This window comes from Peromyscus leucopus, chromosome 17, assembly GCF_004664715.2.
Source record: "Peromyscus leucopus breed LL Stock chromosome 17, UCI_PerLeu_2.1, whole genome shotgun sequence".
NCBI classification, from domain to species: domain Eukaryota; kingdom Metazoa; phylum Chordata; class Mammalia; order Rodentia; family Cricetidae; genus Peromyscus; species Peromyscus leucopus.
This window is the reverse complement of record NC_051077.1, coordinates 38,693,397-38,716,547: the sequence shown is the minus strand read 5'-3', so window position 1 is coordinate 38,716,547 and position 23,151 is coordinate 38,693,397. Positions and strand designations below refer to the sequence as shown.

The window sequence follows — 23,151 nt, the reverse complement described above, 5'->3', positions numbered from 1 at the left end:
TTATGGGATGAGTTTGAGGGAGGGTAAGTGGGAGAGCTAGAGAAAGGAATGGGGGGTGATATTTTAATTATCTATCTATCTATCTATCTATCTATCTATCTATCTATCTATCTACCTACTATAAAAGAAAACACTGAATTTGACCATACCTATATACTTAATGGAGTAATGTGCTGGCTTGCAGATAGACTGAGACAAACTTTTTCGATTTTAACATTGTAAATTATTCAAAAGGAAAAGATTTTCAAAAGCAACTTAATGGATTAAAGGATATGTTATAGATCTTTCAATAAGAAAAATACAAAGTATTGAATAGCTAGCTCATGCTTATTTTACACCTGCTGTTCTTAGCTCTATTATTTCATTAAAATACAGTAAATTAAATATTTGAATTAGATCCCTTTAGATGTTGGTTATCTATGTACTCTGTTATCCCTACTTAAACAGAAGAAGCTATTATCTTTTCTAGTGTAAATGCAAAAAGCCAAGTTGGCTATATTATAGGGTATCATTAGGTCATGATAAGTAGGTAGATAGGCCAGCATAAGACAAAACACTAGAGAAACTAAGACAAATTATATCCCATAGAAGATTATGGACTCTAAATTACTAAATCTTCAAAAAAATGTAACTAAAATATACTGTGGACTAGAGATGACCCAGTAGTCTGAACACATAGGTATCTTTGGTGTTGTCACTGATCTCCAGTGAGAAAGTGATGTTGAAACTCACAATGTTTCAGAAAAAGGCACCAGAAGTCACTTAAGACATGTAAGTACTTCTAGAGGAGAGCAATCCTTATTTCTAAACACTGCAAGCCAGAAAGCTAAAACCTGGGAACAATTATGACAGAAATCTACATAATGACCTAAGACATGATTTGGCAAGAATGAACTTAAAAAAAAAAAAATAGAAAGAGGGCTTACCTTCTGACCACTTAGAAAATCTAAATTCAAAGCACAAATTTAAACTTTTTTCTTAAGTTGGTACAACCAATCACATAGATTATTGTTTCTGAGAGATAGCATCTGGGTGAATGCATGGTTATTCAAAGATTAGCATTTCTGAGAGTACATTCTGAATGATGGGACTTGGATCCAGAGCAATTTTTTTTTCCACTATCAGGAAAACAGAGTAACCAAGCAAAGCCCTGCTGAAGTCTGGATGGACTCCTTCCCCAGTGTTTTACTAAGCAAATAGCAACATAACCACCACCCACCTTCAACAATTATCAACTCACAGCTTGTCTTTTGTCATCTGTAATGTACTCTAAACGCTTCTAGGATTATTTGGTGATGAATCTCAGTTTATAGTTTCATCCGTAAATATTTCAGCATCTGTCTCTAACATTTTCTCTATAATCACAGTATTCTATCAAAGAACAATCAGTGATGTTACTATATAAACAAAGATGGGTTGACAGTTTTTATTTCTCCATAGAGGAGCTCAATTTATAAACTTGCTTCTACAGGGATACTTTAATTTATATAGCCTTCACATCCTTTATTATTGGGAAGGTTTTTGTTCTCTATTTACTATCGTTGTGTCCATATGGGGTGTGTGTTGTGTGTCTGTATGCACACATCTCACATGTACCACTTCAGGGATTGTCAGGTTTGCATAGCGACCACCTTTCCCTCCTAGCAACCCCTTTGCCCTTACTCCATTTTCTAAACTGTAACATTCTCATCCCTAACAGATGTCTATTCAGTAATCCAAAGTACTGATGAGCCAGTGAGGACTGGACAGGATCTTCACTTTATGGCATCACAAAAGCACCTAAGAATGTCTTACCTCCCAGTGGCAAGTTTTCCCCCTTACAGAGCCGCATTACTCACTCCCTGGGCTATGCCAGAGCTTCCTTATAAGGCCAGGTGCTCATACAGTTCCTAGGTGACATTTCAGAGCCCCATTCCTTCTCCATTTTACTTCCTATTCTATTTTACTTATGCATTTGAATAGCTAAGTCTGCTGGCCCAGGAATTTTAAGTGTGGGTAGATGAAGTCTGAGGGCAAGTCAGACAGGAGTGTCCGGCGTGATTGTTATCTAACAGTTAGCCTTTGTTCAAAAGTCAGGGAAACCTACAGTTGACAGTCTTGTGGTCCATGATATTCCCCCTCTTAAGTAGAGCAGAGTGGGTAGAAAAGGTTAGAGGCAACTTCAAAGTCACACTTACGGGAAAGATGGTTGGGCTATCTACAGAATAGCACCTAAGAGCAAGGCACAAAGGACATTGTATCATCAGTGTGTGCGGAGAACATTTTGAGAAGACATGCTCCATAAGTAAGCCTTTTAAACTTCACCAGCTTGGGTACAATTTCAAAAACATAAGCAGGTGCTGTTAGGTCCAAAAGAAACTCGGGATGAATGGCTGTGGGCCTGTGAGCATACCAAAGCACATGCTGGCGTCTCGGGGCCTCTCGGGCTCTCTGCAAGTGCCTGTAACAGAGTCTGGCTCCTTGGCTCCTCTCAGCTATTTTCATCTCACCCCCCTACCCTAAACTTCTCCAGCCTCCCTTCCTGCTTCCCTTCTCATTCTTATAGAACCTTGCCATTTCGGCCAGGCCACGTGCTCACTCTCTTGGTTCTTTTTGCCTCCTTGGTCATCTTGTCCCTCTCTCCTCTACCTCTCACCCCCACCACCATGGCTTGGTTCAGTCAACTACTTTTTTTCTCCTTTTCTCCCTGCTGTGGACTCTTCCAGATGCCTCTGGCTGGACTCACCCTCCTACAATTAAAAAAAAAAAAAAAAAAAAAAAAAAAAAAAACCTCTTCAACCACACCTGGGAGCAGTCATGTCATTTCATCCTCATTTCATTCCAGCATAAAACACGGTATTTAAAAGATCAGCCATTTTCATGTGGAAAAAAAACAAAACAAACAAACAAAAAAAAAAAACACCTTAAAAACTAGGAATGAGGAGTTATCCTGTTATTTATGCTTTGTTATTTTTGCTTTTAAGACAGGGTCTTGTGTAGCCCAGGCTGTCCTCAAATTCTTCTGTGGCTGGGATGACAGCTCTGTGCTACCATGTCATGACTTCTCACTTTGTAAATGCACAGAAGAAGCAGTGGATTTTGAAGTAAACTGAAGCAGCAACACATTTGAAGCCTGGAGTCTCCCGATTCCACAGGTGCTAGAAGGTCTTGGGTGTTTAAGCCATGTGGCCTAGACAATGTCTACCTCACAGGATTGGTGGTTTGAACTGAATATTGTTATCTAAATAGTTCCCCTGGTGAACCTGAGATCCACAGAGAACTGATGGAAGGTAAGTGTTTACAAATGCAGTCTCACGTGTTACATGGGAAATGTCTTAACAAACTCAGTTGTCCATACCCCAAGGCTTTTACTGGTGTGAAAGTGTGCATAATCCAATTCATTACTTCACTATGTCAATACACCACTCCTGAATTTCCCTTGATTATCTCCATATTTATTTCTAATTCCATTGCTCTTGAGGCCAAGCTGTGGAGATGCTATCAAAAAGCCTAAGAGTGCAGCTCCTGGAAGGCTCTCACTCAGTACACACCAGAGTCTGGCTTTGATCACCAGCATGGAAAAAGGCAATACTGGAACAGTCGCTGACAGTGTTGTTTCCACCCACTGGCCACCATCTCATCCACCCGTTCTCTACTGATTTAGGAAATGGCTGAGGTTCTCTTCAAAATAATTTACTCGGAAAATTTCACAAGTTTGTCTGTGCTCTCTTACAAAAGCAAGTTGGTATGTACCAAAACATTATTTTTCTTCCCAATTTATAACCAGGGTGCTATTTAAAATAGAAAATGCTCACAATAAAATCCGTAGAAAGCTCATTCATCACGCTAGATTTAATTAGTGAATACTTGAAAAATTTCCTGGATATATTATTCATGAATGAGAGTATCCTAAAATTTCTTTTCTTGTAGTGACAGTTAGAGGTTGGAGTAAAGATCTGTTAGCTTGATCTCACTGAGTATGAGGGATATGTTATGCTAAATTATATATTCTACCTTTGCAGAATCTGATTAAGAAATCACTGTACCTGATGTGGGGGTTGGAGTCACCACAGACAACCTCACTAATCGAGGTGTGCATATAACTCTGAGTGCATATGTGAAGTGGAGGAAGCCAAATCTGAGGCAGAACCTACAGGGAAAGCCTGCAACCATCTCTGTCTCTGAATATGCTCTTACTCTATGACAGGCGACAAGAAGAGAGCTGATATCCTCCATAAAACTGTTCATAGGCCTGACTTGGGGACACCAGCAGATCGAAAGAGGGAGATCAGGTGGAGCATAGGTAGCTGTAGATCTGGATGTCTGAACTGACTAGTGGCATTTGCAAACAGCCACAATACCTGCTGCCCTACACTAACTCCACAGGGTAAAACTGGCCGCTTTGTTATGCTGCTAGCGAACCTTATACTAACTTCTCTGGTCTGGTCAATTCAATATAGAAAACACACACACACACACACACACACACACACACACACACACACACACACACACACACACACACACAAGAGAGTAGTTCTAGCATAATGAAGGCAACACATCACAAAACCTCACCAAGTGGCAGATAAACAAAACCAAGAAGAGAACCACAGCTGGAAAGGTTTTAAAATAGAGGAGGTTGTTACCAGAAAATGTACAGCTGTAACAGGCAGAAGCCAAAAGTATCTTTTCTGATGACCTTTATTCCATGCTGAATATTATTGGGTCGCTCTCCCTGACTGTCTACATCTTCCGAATACCTGCTCTACCAGTAAGAGCAGTGGTTCTCCCATGTACACCAAGGAGTAAGTGTTCATCTTTGTGGAGAAAAAGGACACTAAAAATGATCTAGCAGCATGTTTTAAGTCCATTAAGTGTGTTTGGTAGAGGCAATTGAAAACAAATGCAAATAAGATAACTTGACCCACCATGTGCTCCAACTCAGCACGGAAGATACTTGAGAAGAAGTACATGATGGAAGTATCTATCATTTGCAAGCCCATAAGAAGAGCCCTAAAATAACTGCCATTTGTTGAGTACATTCTGGAAGTTCAGAGAAATGGTGGCATGGCTGAGGCCATGAGCACAACAATGTCCAGACATAACTGGGGCTCTTTATGCTGAAAGCTTTCCTGGTACAGAAATAATTAACTACAAGTCAAAATATGAAGAACATATAACATTTTAGACTAGAAGCCGACTTAGGTACTGTCTACTCCAAAGGTTCACAAACACCTTCAGAAAGCCTTAGGCACTTAATAGAACTGCCAGAGGGTGCTGGGATGTGCAGGACAGTGTCTTCACACAGAGGAGAGTCCAAGGTATCAGCTTCTGAAGTGAGCTTCCAGATCATTTCAAAAGAAAGGGTCGATTAGGATGGGGGTAAGTGGGTGGGATTCAAACACAACTGATCCTGTCTCATGCATTTTTCTGATAAAACTGATGTTAAGAAAAGTAAAGTGTTAGGCTACGTCACCACCAAGATGAAGAGCAAAGCAACAGTAGAGTCTAGGGTATCTCATGTTACCTTAAGCTCTTTCTACCATACTATTTTGCTACCCGGCACTACAGGCTAACATATCTGAACCAGGGAATACAAAATAAGGAGCGCAAAACCATATTTAATCACCAATGCAACATAGATCATGAAACATTGTCTAAGTTCATAAAGGGACAGCTTTAGGATAGCCTCCCGCACTTGTGTGCGAACAAAGTGTTTACTAATCTCCCAAAGGAACACTTTTGTTACATGCTATACTTTGTTCACATACATTTATATCTATCTCTACAGGTTGCCAGCTTGAAATCTTAGAAGGGTCACAAATCTGTAGATGGAGTAAAATTAGCAACTTGTGTTCTCTAGTCTGAATACAACAGCTGCAAGGGAAACAAATATGCACCATAGACAAGAACTTATTATATTTTACATATAACCTTTCTCCTCCACAGAATTCTAGCCACACATTTTTTTTTTTTTTTTACCATGACTAAGCACATGCTCATACAAGACTTGGTTTCTGGCAGCTGTTAAGATGCTTTATGTTGACTTTTTCCACATGAAAGTTGAGTGTATTTGCAAAAGCACTTAAGAACAGAAAACATAGAAAACCACAAATCATATGGGCCTCAATTCTGACATTAAACACCAAGTTGGCATCTTGTCCACTTTGGCAGATCAGCCGTGAATGTTGTTCAAGCACTGTCTTTGTCAAAAAGAAGGCCCAACCCACTGGGGAGAATGGTGTTCTCTCCTTCCCTGTCATTAAGATGACGACAGGAGAATCCTAAGGATTCCCAACAAATAGACATAAAGCGTTCCTTCACAAACCTCCAGATGAATAAACCAGCTGTGTATGAGGGCCAAAGCAAAATGTCTACCTTGTGTTCACCATTCCAACCACTTGACTAATTAAAACATGGGCTGGGATTCAGCAGGAGTTAAAAAAAAAAACAAAAGAGTAATGTCACAGGTTAAGTCTAAAGATGTGAAGTCCTTACCATTAAGAGCTGTTTCCTCCTAACTCAAACACTCCCTGAAGAAGGAAGGGAGACTCTTAAGACTCCAAAAGCTAGTTGAATTGTCAAGGCTCAGGAAGCTCATGAAACTTAGTAGTCTCAAAAAAGTTACATGATTTAAACAGACCCTGACCCACCTTATAAGCCTCCTAAACAATTGCAGGAGAGAAAAGCAAGTCTCCAGTGGAGCTGCCTGCAGTTTGGGCAGGGAGCTGGATGAATGCAGCTTTTGTGAATCAACACACATGCTCTATTTACCTTCAGTCCAGCAGGAGCAAATGTTTGACAAGATTTAAAAAGACTGATAATAAATTTTTAAAAAGTGAGTTTTTTTTTTCAAAGAATTTCTGTGAAGGAAAATTCCTTTGACATGGTAAGATTATAGAAGAAATTCTTGCAAAAATGTTTAAAACTCCCATCTGTGAGCGAGGCTGTCTGAACAGAATTTTGCTTAGCTCCTAGTCAACTAGCCAACCCCTTTGTACTACTTTGCTCCAGTTCTATGTGATGGCTCAGGACAACTCATCTTCCTTCATGGAGGATATCACAGTATCCAAAATTACCAAGGATATCCTGAATCTCCAGTATAAAATCCACTGCTTATCTTGTTTGGGTTTTTGGCCAGCGCTGTGTTTTGTAGACTCTTTGAATAATTCAGATTCTCTGCTACTCATCCTTCTGCATGGTGGAGGCCAGTAGAGAGAGCAGGCAAGGTGGTGGGACAGAGAATCACGAATCTGAGCTTGGATTTTTTCCCCCTATTCATTCTCTGCTCCTTTTGTCAGTATGAAGGACTAACTAGCGTAGAAGTAGCTGCTGGGAGTAGCAAAAGTTTGCAGCCAACAGAACCTGACTTGAAATCATTCCATCTCTAGATGTTTAAGGAACACATAATAACTTACTAAATACTACAGGGCCCCCATTGATTAGTATAAAACTGACATATCAACTCAAACACTTCAGTTCTGAAATTATTTACCTGTTGAATTAACACAGTTGGAATACAAGGCAAGCTTAGCAGATACAATTTGGCATGATTACATGCTTCTTAGCAAACATAGTTTGTTATTAGAATTTCAAAGTGTTTTTTTTTTTAATTTTTAATTTTTTGGAATTTCACTCGACTATGCTGCATTTATATCATTTCTATCCCCCATTCTTTCTCCTCTAACTACTTCCATGTCCTCTTCATCCTCTCTCAAATTTGTGATCTCTTCTTCCAGAATAATTATTGTTTTATACACACACACACACACACACACACACACACACACACACACACACAATGTATCCAATTAGTGTTGTCATTGTGTACAAATGTTTAGGGCTAGCCACTTAGGATTGGATACCCTATCAGCAGTTTCACTACTAAATTATAGCAAGTTATATACCATTTTGAAACTTTAAAATAACACTGTAATGTAAAAAGCTAACATTTATGCAGTGCAAGCTCTAAGTCACGTGTAGTAGGAAGTGGTTTCAGTAATTTTACACAACTTATCTCGAATGTAAGGTTTACACTAATTCATTAGAGTAAAGGTTGTTATTTTTATTTTACTGATGAAGAAACTGAGGCTGGCATACATTAAGCTGTTTTCCATGGATCACACAACTAAAGCAAGCTAGAACCATAATAGATCTGTGTCTGCCTGAGTAATTTACTTGGCAATATGTAATGTAAATTTAATTCCCATTTTCTCTAAGTAGGGTCTTTTATTCATTCTACAAATATTTGCTGACTTTCTTCAATATCTAAAGCATTGCTTTTCCTGTATGTCATGAATAGCTATTTCAAAGATCAAGTGACATTTTGTCTAGTAAGCTATGATTTCCTTCTTCAGAATAACAATAGCCTTGAAGTATCCATTTTACTTGTCATACTGTTTTCATTTAGTTTATACTTAAGCACTTGGCAAGAGCTGGATTTGTCTCAGATTAAGTAGGTATGCGTTAAGTATACTCTTTTTTTTTCACCTGAATATTTTGTCTTCTAAAAATATTTTAAAAATAAAAATACCAATTTTAATTCTGTAGACTTAAATGGAATTAATTATGTAGAATTAAATTCTGTGGTTGTATAACATAATAATATAACATGATTGAACTTTAAATAATTAATTCTATTGTTTAATCCAATTGACCAACATAAATGAAATTTTAAAAATTAAATTCATTTCAGTAGATCCTAATTGCTCATCTTTCTTAGAGAGATGATCCCATCTTCCATGGTCTTGGAATACCACATCAGTTAGATACACAAATATTGTTCTAGGACTTAAAATTCAGGAGGTTGTTGTAACCCAAACTGGCACTGTTTTGTTGACTTTTTTAACTAGAAAAAAAGCCATAAAACTTAGCCAGTGAGCCATTTCATCATTAATTGTATGAAGTGGGAATGACAGAAGGAAAGAGGAATCAAGATTGTATTCAACTCCTTGATTTGGGATGTTAGAAGAGCCCCTATGAAGGCACTCTTCATGATCTTCTGTGTATTCAAACTCAAAAGGAACTAACACTGCTTCATTTTCCAAATTTACCACTGTGGGTCAAGTTCAAGAGGGAAAGAAGAGACAACACAAAGCTTCTAAATTCAGTCATTAATTTTCCATACCACATCATTCTAAAAATTCCTTTCGTCTTTCACTTGAAGGGTGGTAGAAGTTATTATTTTTCTAGTCACCGAGGGAGAATTCAGAAAACATCAGTGCTTTCATTTCTCATCAGCAGCCAGTCAAGAATGTGTTAAGTTGTTACTGAGTTGGGTCAGAGGCATTCTTGGTTCTGCACTCATGATTGAAGCACTATGGTACTGTAACGAAATCTTTTTAGATGGATGGACGGCTTCCTCCCACACCCGGACAGCCTCACCCGGCTCACTCTAATGAGGGGCCTTGTGATGTTAGGATGGAGAACAGTAGATGTTCAGCGAATAAACCTCAGTTTGTCATTTTTCCTCTGACTCAAGCCGCACACTTGACAGCTGCCAGGAGCCAGTGCTTCTATTTCAGAACAAGAGTGGCATTCCGGTGTTACATTTCAGTTTGTTTGTTCTCTGCCCGGAGTTTAAGACTATAAGCCTTCTGGAAAGAGTATGTGGATTGCTGAAGGTTTCTATTTTACTCGGTGGGTAATGGTGCCATGGATATTTAACTGCCCTGTTGGAGAAAAGCTGCCCTCATGCCACTTCACAGTTATACACGTTCCTGAAGGGCCCCAAATGTTAACTGTTCTTCTGATCCCCAGCAAAGAATGTTGAACGGCTGCTTGGTGATTGGTCATATAGGGTTGTTAGGTTCTTTAATCATGTACACCACTTATTAAATAAAACCTTATTAACTGGGATGGTTTATCTTATTATCTTATCCTAGTCTTTAAAAAAAAAACTTGTCTACTGTTCAGCTTAGGAAGACTCATGAAGATAGATTTGTTCCAGCTAAAGAGCAAAAGGAGGTCATGAAACATCTTATCTTCCCCCACACCATCCTAGTTTTTTATTCTTTCAGCCTTATCCAGAACTCCCTAAAGTATAATAAAATGACATTCAAACTCCTTTCTCAAAGAAACTAGTGGGGTTTTGCATGATTATAAAATTGTATAGCATTCAATTTGTCTCTGAACTTAACATGGACTTGCTTACTCATAGACACTATATGTAGCAGCTGGCCATTCCCAGTCTAGAAGCCCATAGTTTATTTTGTAACGTTGATAAGGGGATGCTGGAAAGAAGAATTGTTCCTATGCAGCTGGTGAAGAAGAAATGCCAAATGTCCCCCTCAGCAACACACACACACACACACACACACACACACACACACACACACACTTTCCTTCCTTCCTTCCTTCCTTCCTTCCTTCCTTCCTTCCTTCCTTCCTTCCTTCCTTCCTTCTCCTCCTCCCTTCCTTCCCTCCTCCCTTCCTTCCTTCCTCCCTTCCTTCCTCTCCTTCCTTCCCTCCTTCTTTCCTTCCTCCTTTCTTCCCTCCACTTTAGTGTGCTTTTGGAGGAATAATTAATTGCTTTGGGATCACATCGTTGTTGGGGAGAGGGAGTCACTGAGAAAAATCTTTCTTCAGTTTAGAAAATGTGCTTAGTATACTAAAACTTAGCCAGGATCCATAAAACATCCACGAGACTCTGTGAAGACATGCCCGCTAGCTAAGCCCACTGCAAGAAGGCCAGCCACCTTCTCCAACATACAGATCATACAATATATACTATGGCACACTGAATCATTACAACAAGGACTTAGAGACACTATGTGGACATTCTTTGCTAAGCCTATAACAAGGAGGCCATCCACCTTCTCTAATATTCAGTTCATACATTGTAGACCATAACACACTGAATCATTACAAGGATTTGACAAAGTACTTACGATGGTAACTATTTCTCCCATAAGCTAATGACACTTTCATACGCTTAATCCAGTAAAGACATTAGGAACCTCTGAACAGAACTGTTGAGTGTTTGGATACAGGATTTGAGAAAAGGCACATCAGCTACTCAACCAAGTATCATTATCTCTAAGATTCATACTGCAGTCTTTAGTAAAAATAAACTTCTTACATTTCTCATTTTAAATTTGCCATCTTTATCTTTGTAGGCAAATTGGTTTTATTTATACTTCTTCATAAACATATATTTTGTCTTAAACTATGCCATCTCTATAAGTAGACCTCAGATTTTTCCCTCACTGAATTCTTTTTTTTTTTTTTTTTTTTTTTTTTTTGGTTTTTCGAGACAGGGTTTCTCTGTGTAGCTTTGCGCCTTTCCTGGAACTCACTTGGTAGCCCAGGCTGGCCTCGAACTCACAGAGATCCGCCTGCCTCTGCCTCCCAAGTGCTGGGATTAAAGGCATGCGCCACCACCGCCCGGCTCCCTTCACTGAATTGTAAGATGGCAGTTATTGCATTGTAAAGTGTGGTAATTTTCATCTTAGTACTTTATAAATTCCTCCTTGTTTGCTGTTTGGTTATTTACATGTGCAGCATTTGGCTCTTAATTACATTGTCTCCTTTTATTCAAAAGTAAATCATTTACTATACCACATACATGCTGTAAATGTAAACATATACCATTTAATACAGTGTGTCTAGAAAGTATATTTGCATATATTCCATATGCATTCTGCATATACTATATATGTATTGCAATGTGAGCATGCGGCATACAACACTGTGCCAGAAAAAAAGTGGTATCCAATATTTGTTGGCCTGAGTTGACTGAGAACTGTCTCATCTATGTCAACAAATAAGAAAAATAGCTATTTTTTAAGAACTTTACCAATTTCTAAAAGAAACACTAATACAGGAAACAAGAATTCATTTTTCTTTCTTTACTGCTTGCATTGACATGAAAATTTCATGAGTTTATGGACTGACCTTGCCATTTCTTCAAAAAGCCTAGTAAAGGTATGAGAATACCAGCATGTGCCTTTCCTAGAAATAAACATTTTAAACAGTGAAATGAATTTTGAGTCAAGCTTTATGTGTGAGATATAGGACACAGAAGTGTCAAGTTGAGAAATGAAGACAGATGGAGCAAAAGTGGAGAATTTAAAATTCAAAAAAAGTATGAAGGAAACATGTCCAAAATTGGGAAAGAGAACACGAATGTTGTTAGTACAGCTTGAAACTGACATGTCCCAGGCAAGACTACTCCTGGCTAGGTCTATACATTCCATACTCCCATAGCAATTGGTTGGTTTTGTAAAATACCATTTACAGTGTCTCTAATTATTTGGTTATTTATCTCCCACACACAGTAAGGAGACTGTGGGCTTTGATATATTTTTATCTTAATGCTTAATATAGTACCTTTGACTTTGGGCAAATGAAAATAAACAGTGTGAAACACTTTGTAAGAAGAAAAGATAAAATGATAGAATTACTAAAGGAAGAAGAGAACAAATGCATAGGAAGTATATTCCTAGGAAACCTTATCCTGTCGAAGCTACCATGAGTTGTTTGGTTCTTAAATTCCAGAATTAATGCATTTCTCAACAAACGCAGCACGACAAATTACAAATACATTAAAATCTAGCAGTCATTTCTAAATTTGAAACTTTGTTCCCAAACTTCTTTTTTAATTTATCAGAGAGCAAAAGCCTTTTCTAGAAAAGATGTTCTGGCCTTCTAAAACAGAATCTTTCGAGTGTAATGTCTTCTGTCATTTAAGAGCAGGTCTGTTGGTTTCAGTTATTCCTATGGAGAGCTATTTCATCTAAGTTCAGAAAATGTATTCAGGATGTTTTTATGCATTTATGTAATGAATGCCATTAAAGAAGTCATCATACTTGCTTCCTGACAGTATTCATGGTTGAGATAAGAAGCATTCCCACCACAACTGATCTCATAAATAAACAGTAGCACACAAAACATTATTCTTCCAAAATGGCAGAGTGTGTATTACTTCTGATATGGCTGACAGCTACTATTAAAGTTTAGTTATTAATGATCATATGAACACAGCACAGGCTTTGCTGATAAAGAGTAGAAGACGTAAGGTAGCTTAGGGGTATAGTTTAGTTGTACAGCACTAGTCAAACTTGTATGACATTTTGGCTTCAGTCTCAGCACCATAAAAGAAATAAACAACCATGCATGGTTACATAGAACTCTAGCTTCTTTTTATACCTTGGTTGTACTATTCTTCAAAATGACAACTTATTTTGACATTGGACTGGAGGTGGCATTTTATATTATATCCTACTTTCAAGTCTCAACCATATGTATGACAAGAAATGCATGTGTGATGATAACCATGGTGCCAAACTTAAGGTCAGAAATGTATGAAATCAAAATTACACACATAAGACTGTGTGCATCTTAAATTGCTCAGTTTCAACCACAAAAGCACTTCCCTGTGAGCTTCAGTGTCTCCAGATAATTTCAAAAGTCAGCCCACAGACTCACAGGTACATATTAGTTTGAGGTATTCTCCACAGTCAAAAATTATGTTCATGGCCAGGAAGGATCAGAAATCTAATCTATTTTTGAAACAAACTCATGCTTCAAAGGTGGGTTTGCAACCCCAAAAGCTCAAAATAAAGAACACTGATATCAAGAGATAGATACACTATTTCACAGTTAAGTGCTAAAGATCTCAAATGGTCTAAAACACTGTGAAGGGAAAGCCAGACCATTCTTACAGTAGGGTCCAAATAACAATCAGAAAGCTAATTGGTGATTTTTAAAATAAATGAAGGGAGTTCATATGTTAAATAAACAACACATAAATAGAACCAAATTCTAGCTTTGCTGTGTCCTGATTTCTCTTCACATTTCATAGTGAAGTTAGGTGGCCTACCAGATTCACAAGGCAGCTAAGGGTCGCTTTATGACATGCATATTGGCCTGTTGTGGCTGGTCAATTCCCACTCTGACTGACATGCTGATATATAATATATGACTTAGCCTAAAGTCATAAATGGTCGCTATGCAAATGTTCTTCCAAGGCATCACAGATTCCTTCTTGTATTATTTTTGTTTTTGTTATTATTTCTTTTCCAGTCATATAATCACTATCAAACTAGTAAGGGTCCCCATCATTTTTAAAACTAATTTTTTACTTGGCATACAGAAAAAAATGTGTTTCACTGTGACATTTTCATAGACACACACACAAACACACAAACACAAGTATAAATTTAAGTAGCTTCTAATATCCTTCTGGCAAGGTCCAAACTGGTCTAATTATTACAAACATGTCCTTCTGTGCAACTTCAATTACTACTATAGAAAGCTATAATAAATTGTTTTTATTTACATTATTTTTTATCTTCTCAACTTCATATATACTCAAACTCTCACGATTCCTAGTAGTTTCAAAATTTGTAATTATTTGTCTCATATTCAAATTCTTTCATATCTTTGCCTAATTTTTTATTTTTCTAATTCACACAACCTTCACTTTATCGAGTGCTATTTTCCCACTTGTGCCTCCTGAAATCCATGCCTCAGCTCATTCCTGAGATTAAGAAAACATCTGCCTTCTCTGGGAAAATATCTCTGTGGCAGTCCAAGTGTGAAAGGGCACTGCAATTCTTTAGCTTCACTTTAGTTCATCTGAAAGTGATTGTTCAGAATTCCATGTAAAAAGTACTTATGCCAACGACCAACACATTTCCTGTCTTCATTATCTTGCTATCAAGAGGACTCAAGAAACAAATGTTTAAAAGTGACTCCATCTGCTTGAAGGTAAAATTGCTGTAATTCTTATAGCCTAAGATTGAACTTGACCAACATTTCCCTTAATGTTTGAGAGTACTTGACATGTCTTGGGATATTTATTTGTATTTAACCTTTTGTTTTGTTTTGTTTTGTTTTACTTTTTTTAAAGACATGGTTTCCCTGTGTAGTTTTGGTGCCTGTCCTGGATCTCACTCTAGACCAGGCTGGTCTCGAACTCACAGAGATCCGCCTGACTCTGCCTCCTGAGTGCTGGGGTTAAAGGCATGTGCCACTGCCACCTGGCTTATCGGTGTTTAATAAAGTCTTTTTCCAGGGCTTTGGAATGATTTCATCAACTTAAGATACCCTTCAATATTTATCTTTTTCTTCACCATTTAATATTACAGATGAAAATACATCCCAATTCTTAGTAGTCTCACAGTCAGTCTCAATGTACGGTACAAATTTATAACTGAAGTCATCCCATGAAAGATAGAGGCTCTAGCAGGAGTGTTTAACTACGGCAATGATAATCAAAAGAGAGAAGCTAAGCAAAGAATGAGTTTCTTCAGTCTTCAGAAATGAAAAGGCAAAGTCATGAAGTTTACAGGGATCAAGAAGGAAACGTCTTAAGCTAGTTTATCCACCGTTTAGCTCATCAAGTTTTGGGTTTGTAATCAGACCTTCATCTCGAACTTGATTGAACAGGGCCTAACAACTGAGAACAACAGCAGTAACAACAACACAACAGTCTACACTTGCCTAACACAATGAGCTGCCTTGAAATAGCCATTAGGTCAGCAAAGGGGTTCTTTCAGTTCCTGCGGAAGTGCTATTGCTCTTGGGAAGACATTGAGAATGTTGTCAATAAGGTCTCCACTATTATGAAAGACATGAACTACACATATCAGGCTTACTTCGTGCAGTTGGCAACTGCACTCCAGAAATTTGGGGAGCAATCTGGCTAAGCTCTGAAAGTAGGAATGAGGAACCTATTTAAAGTGGTATGACAGTGATAATCTTGCCAATGGAGGGGGAAATTGCTTGATTAAGCAACAATAATTAAACCCGAGCAGTCAACATTAGACACAAGCCAATCAGAAATAGTATAATTATGATTTTTAAAAAAAAAACTATATAAAATAGAGAAATAATTTCCTGGGCAAAGACTAATTTCTTCTTAACAGGAGAATAAGACTTTTTTTCAAGGCATTCGATTTATTTTCCTAATGTTAAAATAATATTGGTCACAATTATGCTTATCCTGAATAATAATTACAATTAAATACCCTGGTATTAAGTATACAGCGAATACTGCATGGTGTTGTAAAGGAGTTTTGTTATAGAGTGAATGTTAAAATACAGCAAAGCTTTTTGAAACTCTGTATTTTACATTTGTAGGAAATGTGTTTCTACTAATGAGTGTTGATTTCTATCTTACTGTCTTGAAAAATCCTACAATTCTAGTATATTTTAAAGGACTATAATAAGACAATAAAACACCAGAGTCATTCATATATGCCCAGGAGTTCTCTTCATGAGAACACCATGATCTAAAAGGGGATGCCTGCTTCTCTTATGCCAAGATGCACAGAATAATGTTTCCATGGTCTCCTCTAGCACCTTTGTGAAGGCAAAACATCTTTCTTCTTTTTGGCCAACATTTCACTGCCTTATGTACACTCACTCGTTCTCAGAAAATGGGGATAAACTCTGCTCTTAAATAATGAGCTATAAGCTTTCTGTGAAGCTACATTTTACCACCTTACAATCTCATAATTTGTTCATCCACGCCTAGAAATATGACAGGTTTTAAAAGCTATTTTTATGTTTGCATTTAGTATTCAAATACTCCATTCACCAAAATGACATTTCCATTTTCTATGGATCACAAAGTAAAGACACTACTTTGAAATGCTAGTTCAGAATTCAGTGCTGAGAAATACAGGGTTGCAGCCTATTTCATCTGGATTTTATTTTCTCTATGAGAATTTCCTGGGGCGCTTAAATTTTCCTCACTGAGTTTGTAGATGAGTTCCTGAGTTTACATAAAAGCAACCTTCCTTGAGGGACAACAGTATCTTCTTCACAAGCCACTGAAGAGTCCCCCAGTAAAGACTCGACATTCCCTCACATCAACGGTAGCCTAGATTTTTAAATGAATTATGCAAAAATTTAAAATATATAGGAAAATCAGCTTCAACACAAAAAGCTTAAAAGCCTCTTTCTTTAAAATGTTGTATTTTCTAATTATGTGATGTTAAGTTTCAATCATGGATATTTAAATTGCCTGGGGGGTATCAGGGTATGTACACAGTGTTGTTGGCTTGGTTAATTCCAAATCAGAAATAAATTGAAAGATTGCAAGATATTAAAATGTCACTTTCCCAACGAACATGTGGATCATTTTTACTATCTGGAATATTGCTTCACTAGCATATAATGGTCATATCAAATTTAAAATCTGTGAGTGGTAGAACCATTTTTCACTTCATCTCCTATTTCAATTTCTTCTAAAAAGCATGGATCAGCCTGGCTGCACAAACATCAAATTTGCTTATTCATGATCCTGTCATGTAATAAACAATTTCCATAATCCAAGCAAAGCAGTATCAACCCCTTTAGGAAAATACATGCCACAAATACTAATTTCTGTGTTTTAATTCACAATAAAACTATAAATTGTATAAAAACCAATTTTGAAATCCTCTACTTTTAATAACAACTATTTCATTTTATTTCAATTCATTGTCCAGTGCTGAGGGTTGACCCTATGGCCTTTCACATTCTAGGTGAGTACTTTCCTACTGAGCTATCCCCCAGCCTTCCCTTCAGTTCTCCTTGTGAGACAGGGTCTCAGTTAAACTACCTTGGCTGCTTTTGAACTCACTGAAGCCCAGGAAGGCCTTGAGTTTACAGTCCTCCTGCCTCAGCCACCTGAGTTCCTGGGATTACATGTTCCACCACCAGGCTTGACTCGACATTCTTATATATGACCTCAATACCTCCTTTAAAATATTATCAACGCTAAATTTAATGCTAAAGGACTGTTGAAGTAAAATCAGTTATCTCTTCATTACTCTCTGGAACAACGATGTGGAAAATGAAATATCTATCAAGTTTTTAAATGATTACTACTAGGCACGGATATCTATACTTAACGCTCTATTTCCATATTGCCCAAGCATTTACACTGAAAAACTTTTCCATGAAGTCAATGAAGTAAGTTACAGGGACTTCCTTCTACTAAAGTCTATAAAACGCCCCATAAAGGGAACCCGTGATGTTTTCTTGGATTGCAGATCAAATGATAGTTCAAGTCAACTTGAAACAGGAGCTTGCTATCGTAAACGTACCTTGTCCTTGGGTTACTCCGTAAAATTCAGCTGCTATCCTCGCGGCCTCCTTTCGGTTGCCTTTCACGATGTAGAAGTGACTGAGGATGGCAAGGCTGATTTTCACAAAAAGTTTAAAACAGAAAAGGGAGAGGATGGTAAAATAGACATTGGAGAGCTGCTGAGCAAACGGCCGGCTTTCTTCTAACACAGACATTGCTGCAGAGGAATCCGCCGCAGTGCCAAGTCCCAGCCGAGTCTCAACTGTGCCTGGCTCTGGTCCGGGATGCTCTTGAACAGCTGGTCCTCAGGAAAGAAAATATCAACTGGTCATGATGTCTAAGGCTCAAATTATTTATACTGTCCATAAAAGTTCTTCACCAGCTCCTATTGGTCTGACAATATTCCATGGAAGCAACCGAATCACGTTTCGCAAGCCTCCTGACTTTCCATTCTCCGTATAAAATGATACACCCTCTTTCTGTTCTGGGTTTCAGGAGTCAAATATTGAAATAAATAATGCCGATGGTTTCCTTTTTTGGTGTCTAATTATCAAGAACCGGGGGACGGCGAGATGGCTCAGTAAAGGCGCCTGGCACCAAGCCTGGAGACCTGAGTTCCGTTCCTGGGACCTACACAGTGGAAGGAGGATACCAACTTCCATTTGTTCTCTGACCTACACACACACACACACACACACACACACACACACACACACACACACACGCACACACGCACACACGCACACACGCACACACACACACACACACACACGCGCGCGCACGCGCGCACGCATGCATGCACTAAATAAATTAAAAAAGAAAATTGGAAGCTTTTGTGTGTTCTATACACATGGTTCATGTAATAATATACATAATACTGAAGAGAAGTCAATTGTTCTAACTCCAGGGTTTATATTGGTTGGCCATGAACTAAGTCATCAAATAGTCCATGGATGGGACCTGAATGTGGACCCATTGGAGTAACTGATTACATTGATTTTAATGTTATACAATAGTTTATTTTTTTATATAAATTAGGTTGTCCCATCATCTATTAGTAGACTTAAACTGTCCGTGTGACACTTCAAAACACCTATCACCTATTTTCTGTATTCAGAGGAAACCAAGAAGAACTAACAGTGTCTGTCACTAGTGCAGCACAGGTTTAGAGGAGAAATGCAGAAACCAGATAAATAGAAGACAAGCATCATGGCAGCATACGCAGGAAGCCTAATTCTGACAGGAAATGACAGCGCTTCTTGGGACAGGGGATATAACACACCAAAGAATTACTAAACAAGTACACGGTTACACAAAAGATTGCAAAACCAAACAAACTAAACTTAATTATAGGTCTAGTTACAATCAGCCTAAAATGTACTTTCCAGACCTATACTCTTGGATAACTATGATATATGGGTACCTTATGCATATATAGGTAGTCTTATGTATACCCACATATAAACAATAGTTTAAAAGAGAAATAGAGTCAATTATTTAGAAAAATGATGTTCAGTGACTTTGTTTTCACAAATTCTATTTCCTTTTGTTTTCTTTTGAAGTAATACTTTTCCTTGTTAATATCTGAGCATTTAAGTGAACGAAAATGTACTAATACAAAATATTATGATATATGTTTATACCATCAGATTTAGGGGCTGCTCATTTTGGATTATTTCTTAATTCTACTAAGTTTAAAAGTCACAAGACATAAACAATCAACAGTGGCCCTGACTGAAGAAAGGATTATATCTGTGATGTGATGTACTGATAAGCGTGACTTGTCATTTTCCTGCTGTCTATCCTATTAAAATAGTCTGACTTTCATCAAATATTCCCAAGACAATGGAGCCATGGTGGTGGAATACATGTGCCAACTGAAGGAAGCTGTTTCTGTCCCAGTGAATCAACTGCTCCCTGAAGCATAAAATAGACTGATGCCTTAGAAAGAAATCCCCAGCTCTTCGATGGTGGTCCTTGGCGTTCTTTCCCACAGCAGCACAGGCAGAACTATTACACACGGACCTGGGCACCATGGCTCATGCCATTTGGGACACAGTACAAACGACTGTTGAAATGCTTAAGATAAAGTGACTACATGGTCCTGTCTACCACTGATGTGGAAACTGTGTCAAGCGAGTGAACTCATCGGAATTACGTTCTGGTGAGTCTTCTGTTTGGCATGGTGATGTCTGAGCACACACTGGAGAGGAGCCTGTGGAAGCTGGCCCATCACAATGCTCTGAGTCATGGAGTGACTTCCACTCCAGTGCTCTGGAATCAGAAATAAACCTGCCTTAGTCACATCTAAGTGCTTGTCTAAGGTTTCGCCCCTTTCTCTTACCAGTAAATGATATTATAAATAATTCCCTGCACAGCCTACTCGGCAGCCTAGATTCTTTGGGGCTAAGAAACACTTCCATTCACTAAGGCTGTCGTCATCAGCTCAGCAAGCTTAAATCCCTTCTGCTTTACTAGTAGAAAAACATTACCACACAATATTTAGGATTTTATTTCCAGAGGTCAAATTTAGTTTTTTCAGAAATGCCTTTATTCTCATTTTTTTGTTTTATGAAGGTAACACTCACCCATAATATAATTTGTCACCTGCTAGTTTCTTAATTTGAAGGCCTAATAAAATAGCCTAATAAAATAGCATGATAAAATGAACTCAGAAATACAAATTAGATGCTCATTTCCACATAAAAGACTCCCCAAAACACCATCTTAAATAATCTGTATTTGTGCATTCGTCTTCTTGGCTTTAGAATTTTCTTTTTTGTTTTTTTTTTCTGATTCAAATACAATTTTTGCTTTTTCTTCTTTTAATATATTTTTTGAGAATTTAATATATGAGTACTGTCTTATATCATTTTCACCTCGCCTTCTCCCATGCAGTTAAGTCTAGAGAAGGGGATGGTAGGGTACAGGCACTAGTGAGCAGAAAATAGAAAAAAATGGGGGGCTCTCTCTGGGCAGAAGAAAGGATGGAAATACAGAGGGAGAAGGAAGGAGAATGGATAAAGTACAATAAGGATTTTTGAAAAAGCCATAGGGAATCATATTACTTTGTTTACTACAAAATATTCACATATATCATATATATATATATATATATACACATACATATAGCTTAAGTGAAATTAATCAATTGTGGTTATAATGCATGCTGCCCCCCACAAGGGTCATAGACTAACAAAAATTCTAGTATCAGGCATGAAAAACCTCAAAGCAGTCCAAGCAATCCCTAAAATAATATAGAATATTTCCATCACCTTTGGTTGCCTCCAAGAACTTTAAAGGTAAGAGCCAGTTGTTGAAGACATCATGCACTTTGGACACATAACTTGAAAGATTTGAATTGGAAGTAACCTTGAAGCCTCCTTCTCAAGGACTAGCTCCTATAGCATTCAAAGGTGCTATGCAAGCTTCCAGTGGAGAAAAGCAGTCAGTAATCCTACCCAGCTGCAAAGCCTATGAACCACAACACTGACCAGCATTGACAAGATACTCACAAGGGTACAATAGCGGCACTTACGTCTTAGGAGTGAGGAGAAGCAGTCTAATTGGAATGAAGGCCTACTCAACAAGAGAGAATTCATGCCTCATATTGTCTGTTATCCTAGCCATCTCGCTGGTGAGGTCACAGATGCTAGAGGAGAATTTACTGCTGCCACCTTCCCAAATCAGTATAATTACTTACTGAATTCCAAATACTCATCCTTTTAGTCACAGATGAGTGCAGCTTTCATCTTTCATCAAAAGAGCTTTTTTTTTTTTTTCTGCAGACAGAAACCATCCCATAAATCCTAAACTGGTCAAAATCTATAGAATCAGTGATGGTGATGGGATGCCCAAATTTAAAGGGTTCATCTACAACACAATCCCTCCACCTGAGGCTCAGGAAACATCAAAGGGGAGGGAGAGGGGGCAGAAAGACTCTAAGAGCCAGAGGACCAGGATGCCTGCTGTAAGTGTCTTCTATACATGACCGGGAGCAGCACTCATGAAATGTTAATAATGTGACCATCTAAACAAGACCTGCGTAATAACACCAGTTGACATTCCTCTGTGGATGGTGAAATCTTATAAGGCCCCATCCCTCAGATGAAGACATATAGGTAATTAATGGCTTCTAGAGAGGGGGAATCAGTCTTCTCCAGGGATGACTCCCTTGATATTATGCAATCCTAAATGATCAGCCCTAAACATATACACATAGGAAGAGCAACACTAAAGGGACCCAGAAGATTATATTTATACCAGTACATGCACACATACACATATGTAACAACAACAATTTACAGAAATCATGAATTTTAGAGTAAGTGGAGGCACAGGAGATGTTGAAGGGGAAAGGATGAGGCAGAAATGATGTAAAGACAGTTACTCTTGTGTGAAATTCTCAAAAATTGGAAAATAAATAATTTGACATATGTAATTGGAGCTTTTCAGTATATTTTATATTTCACTATATTTATGTCTCCATGCCCTTCTCTTTCTTCTTCCTTCCACCTCATTATAAATAAGACACAGATTCTATAAGGGAGAGAAAACATGTAGTATTTATCCTTCTGAATCAGGCTTATTTTGCTTAAGATGGTAATGAGCTTCTCTGTATGCATTCACTAGTTTTTAAGTAAACTATGATTCTTTCATTCTATGGTAGAAATATACAGGCTCTTAATGAATTTATAATATGGACATCTGAAATAAAGAAAAATAACACGAACATATTTCAAACAATGAAGAGCTGTTAGTGCCCAGCTCCTCTAATTTCAGGAATCTTTTCAGTTCTAGAACAGGGGAGCTGAGGATAACTCATACACAGTGAGTGTAAACTCTGTTGTTTACCCATAACTATGAAGGCTCATCATGGCTGAAACTGAAAAGGAAAGGAACCACACAATTTCTTACTGGGGATATTGTACATCACTGTTAAAACTTAAAACACCAATGGAATGCAAACTTTATCTTTTAGCTTTGTGAAACTTAATGAAAAAAATATAATGAAGACTTAGATATTTAGAATGGAGGAGAGTTTGAAATAAATACAGAAATGTCTATAAATGAACTCCTTAAAGGAAATAATAAATGAATTTTGCCTTATCTCCATTTAAATTCAGTGTTTATCCTTACCCCAAAGCTGC

At 37.8% G+C, this 23,151-nt stretch overlaps 1 protein-coding gene across 2 annotated transcripts in view; it reads right to left on the bottom strand.

Annotated features, from left to right (window-relative positions):
• The window catches only part of Asb5 (ankyrin repeat and SOCS box containing 5), a 39,445-nt gene extending 20,889 nt beyond the window's left edge, over positions 1-18,556 (bottom strand). The window contains exon 1 of one of the 2 annotated variants that reach the window (XM_028858284.2): positions 18,021-18,556. In XM_028858284.2, the coding sequence (XP_028714117.1) occupies positions 18,021-18,216 (196 nt within the window). In that variant the 5' untranslated portion in view covers positions 18,217-18,556. Of the gene's footprint in view, positions 1-1,794; positions 2,006-18,020 lie in introns of those variants that run through there. The other variant, XM_037211742.1, reaches the window with a different exon arrangement.
• Between the last annotated feature and the right edge of the window lie 4,595 nt (positions 18,557-23,151).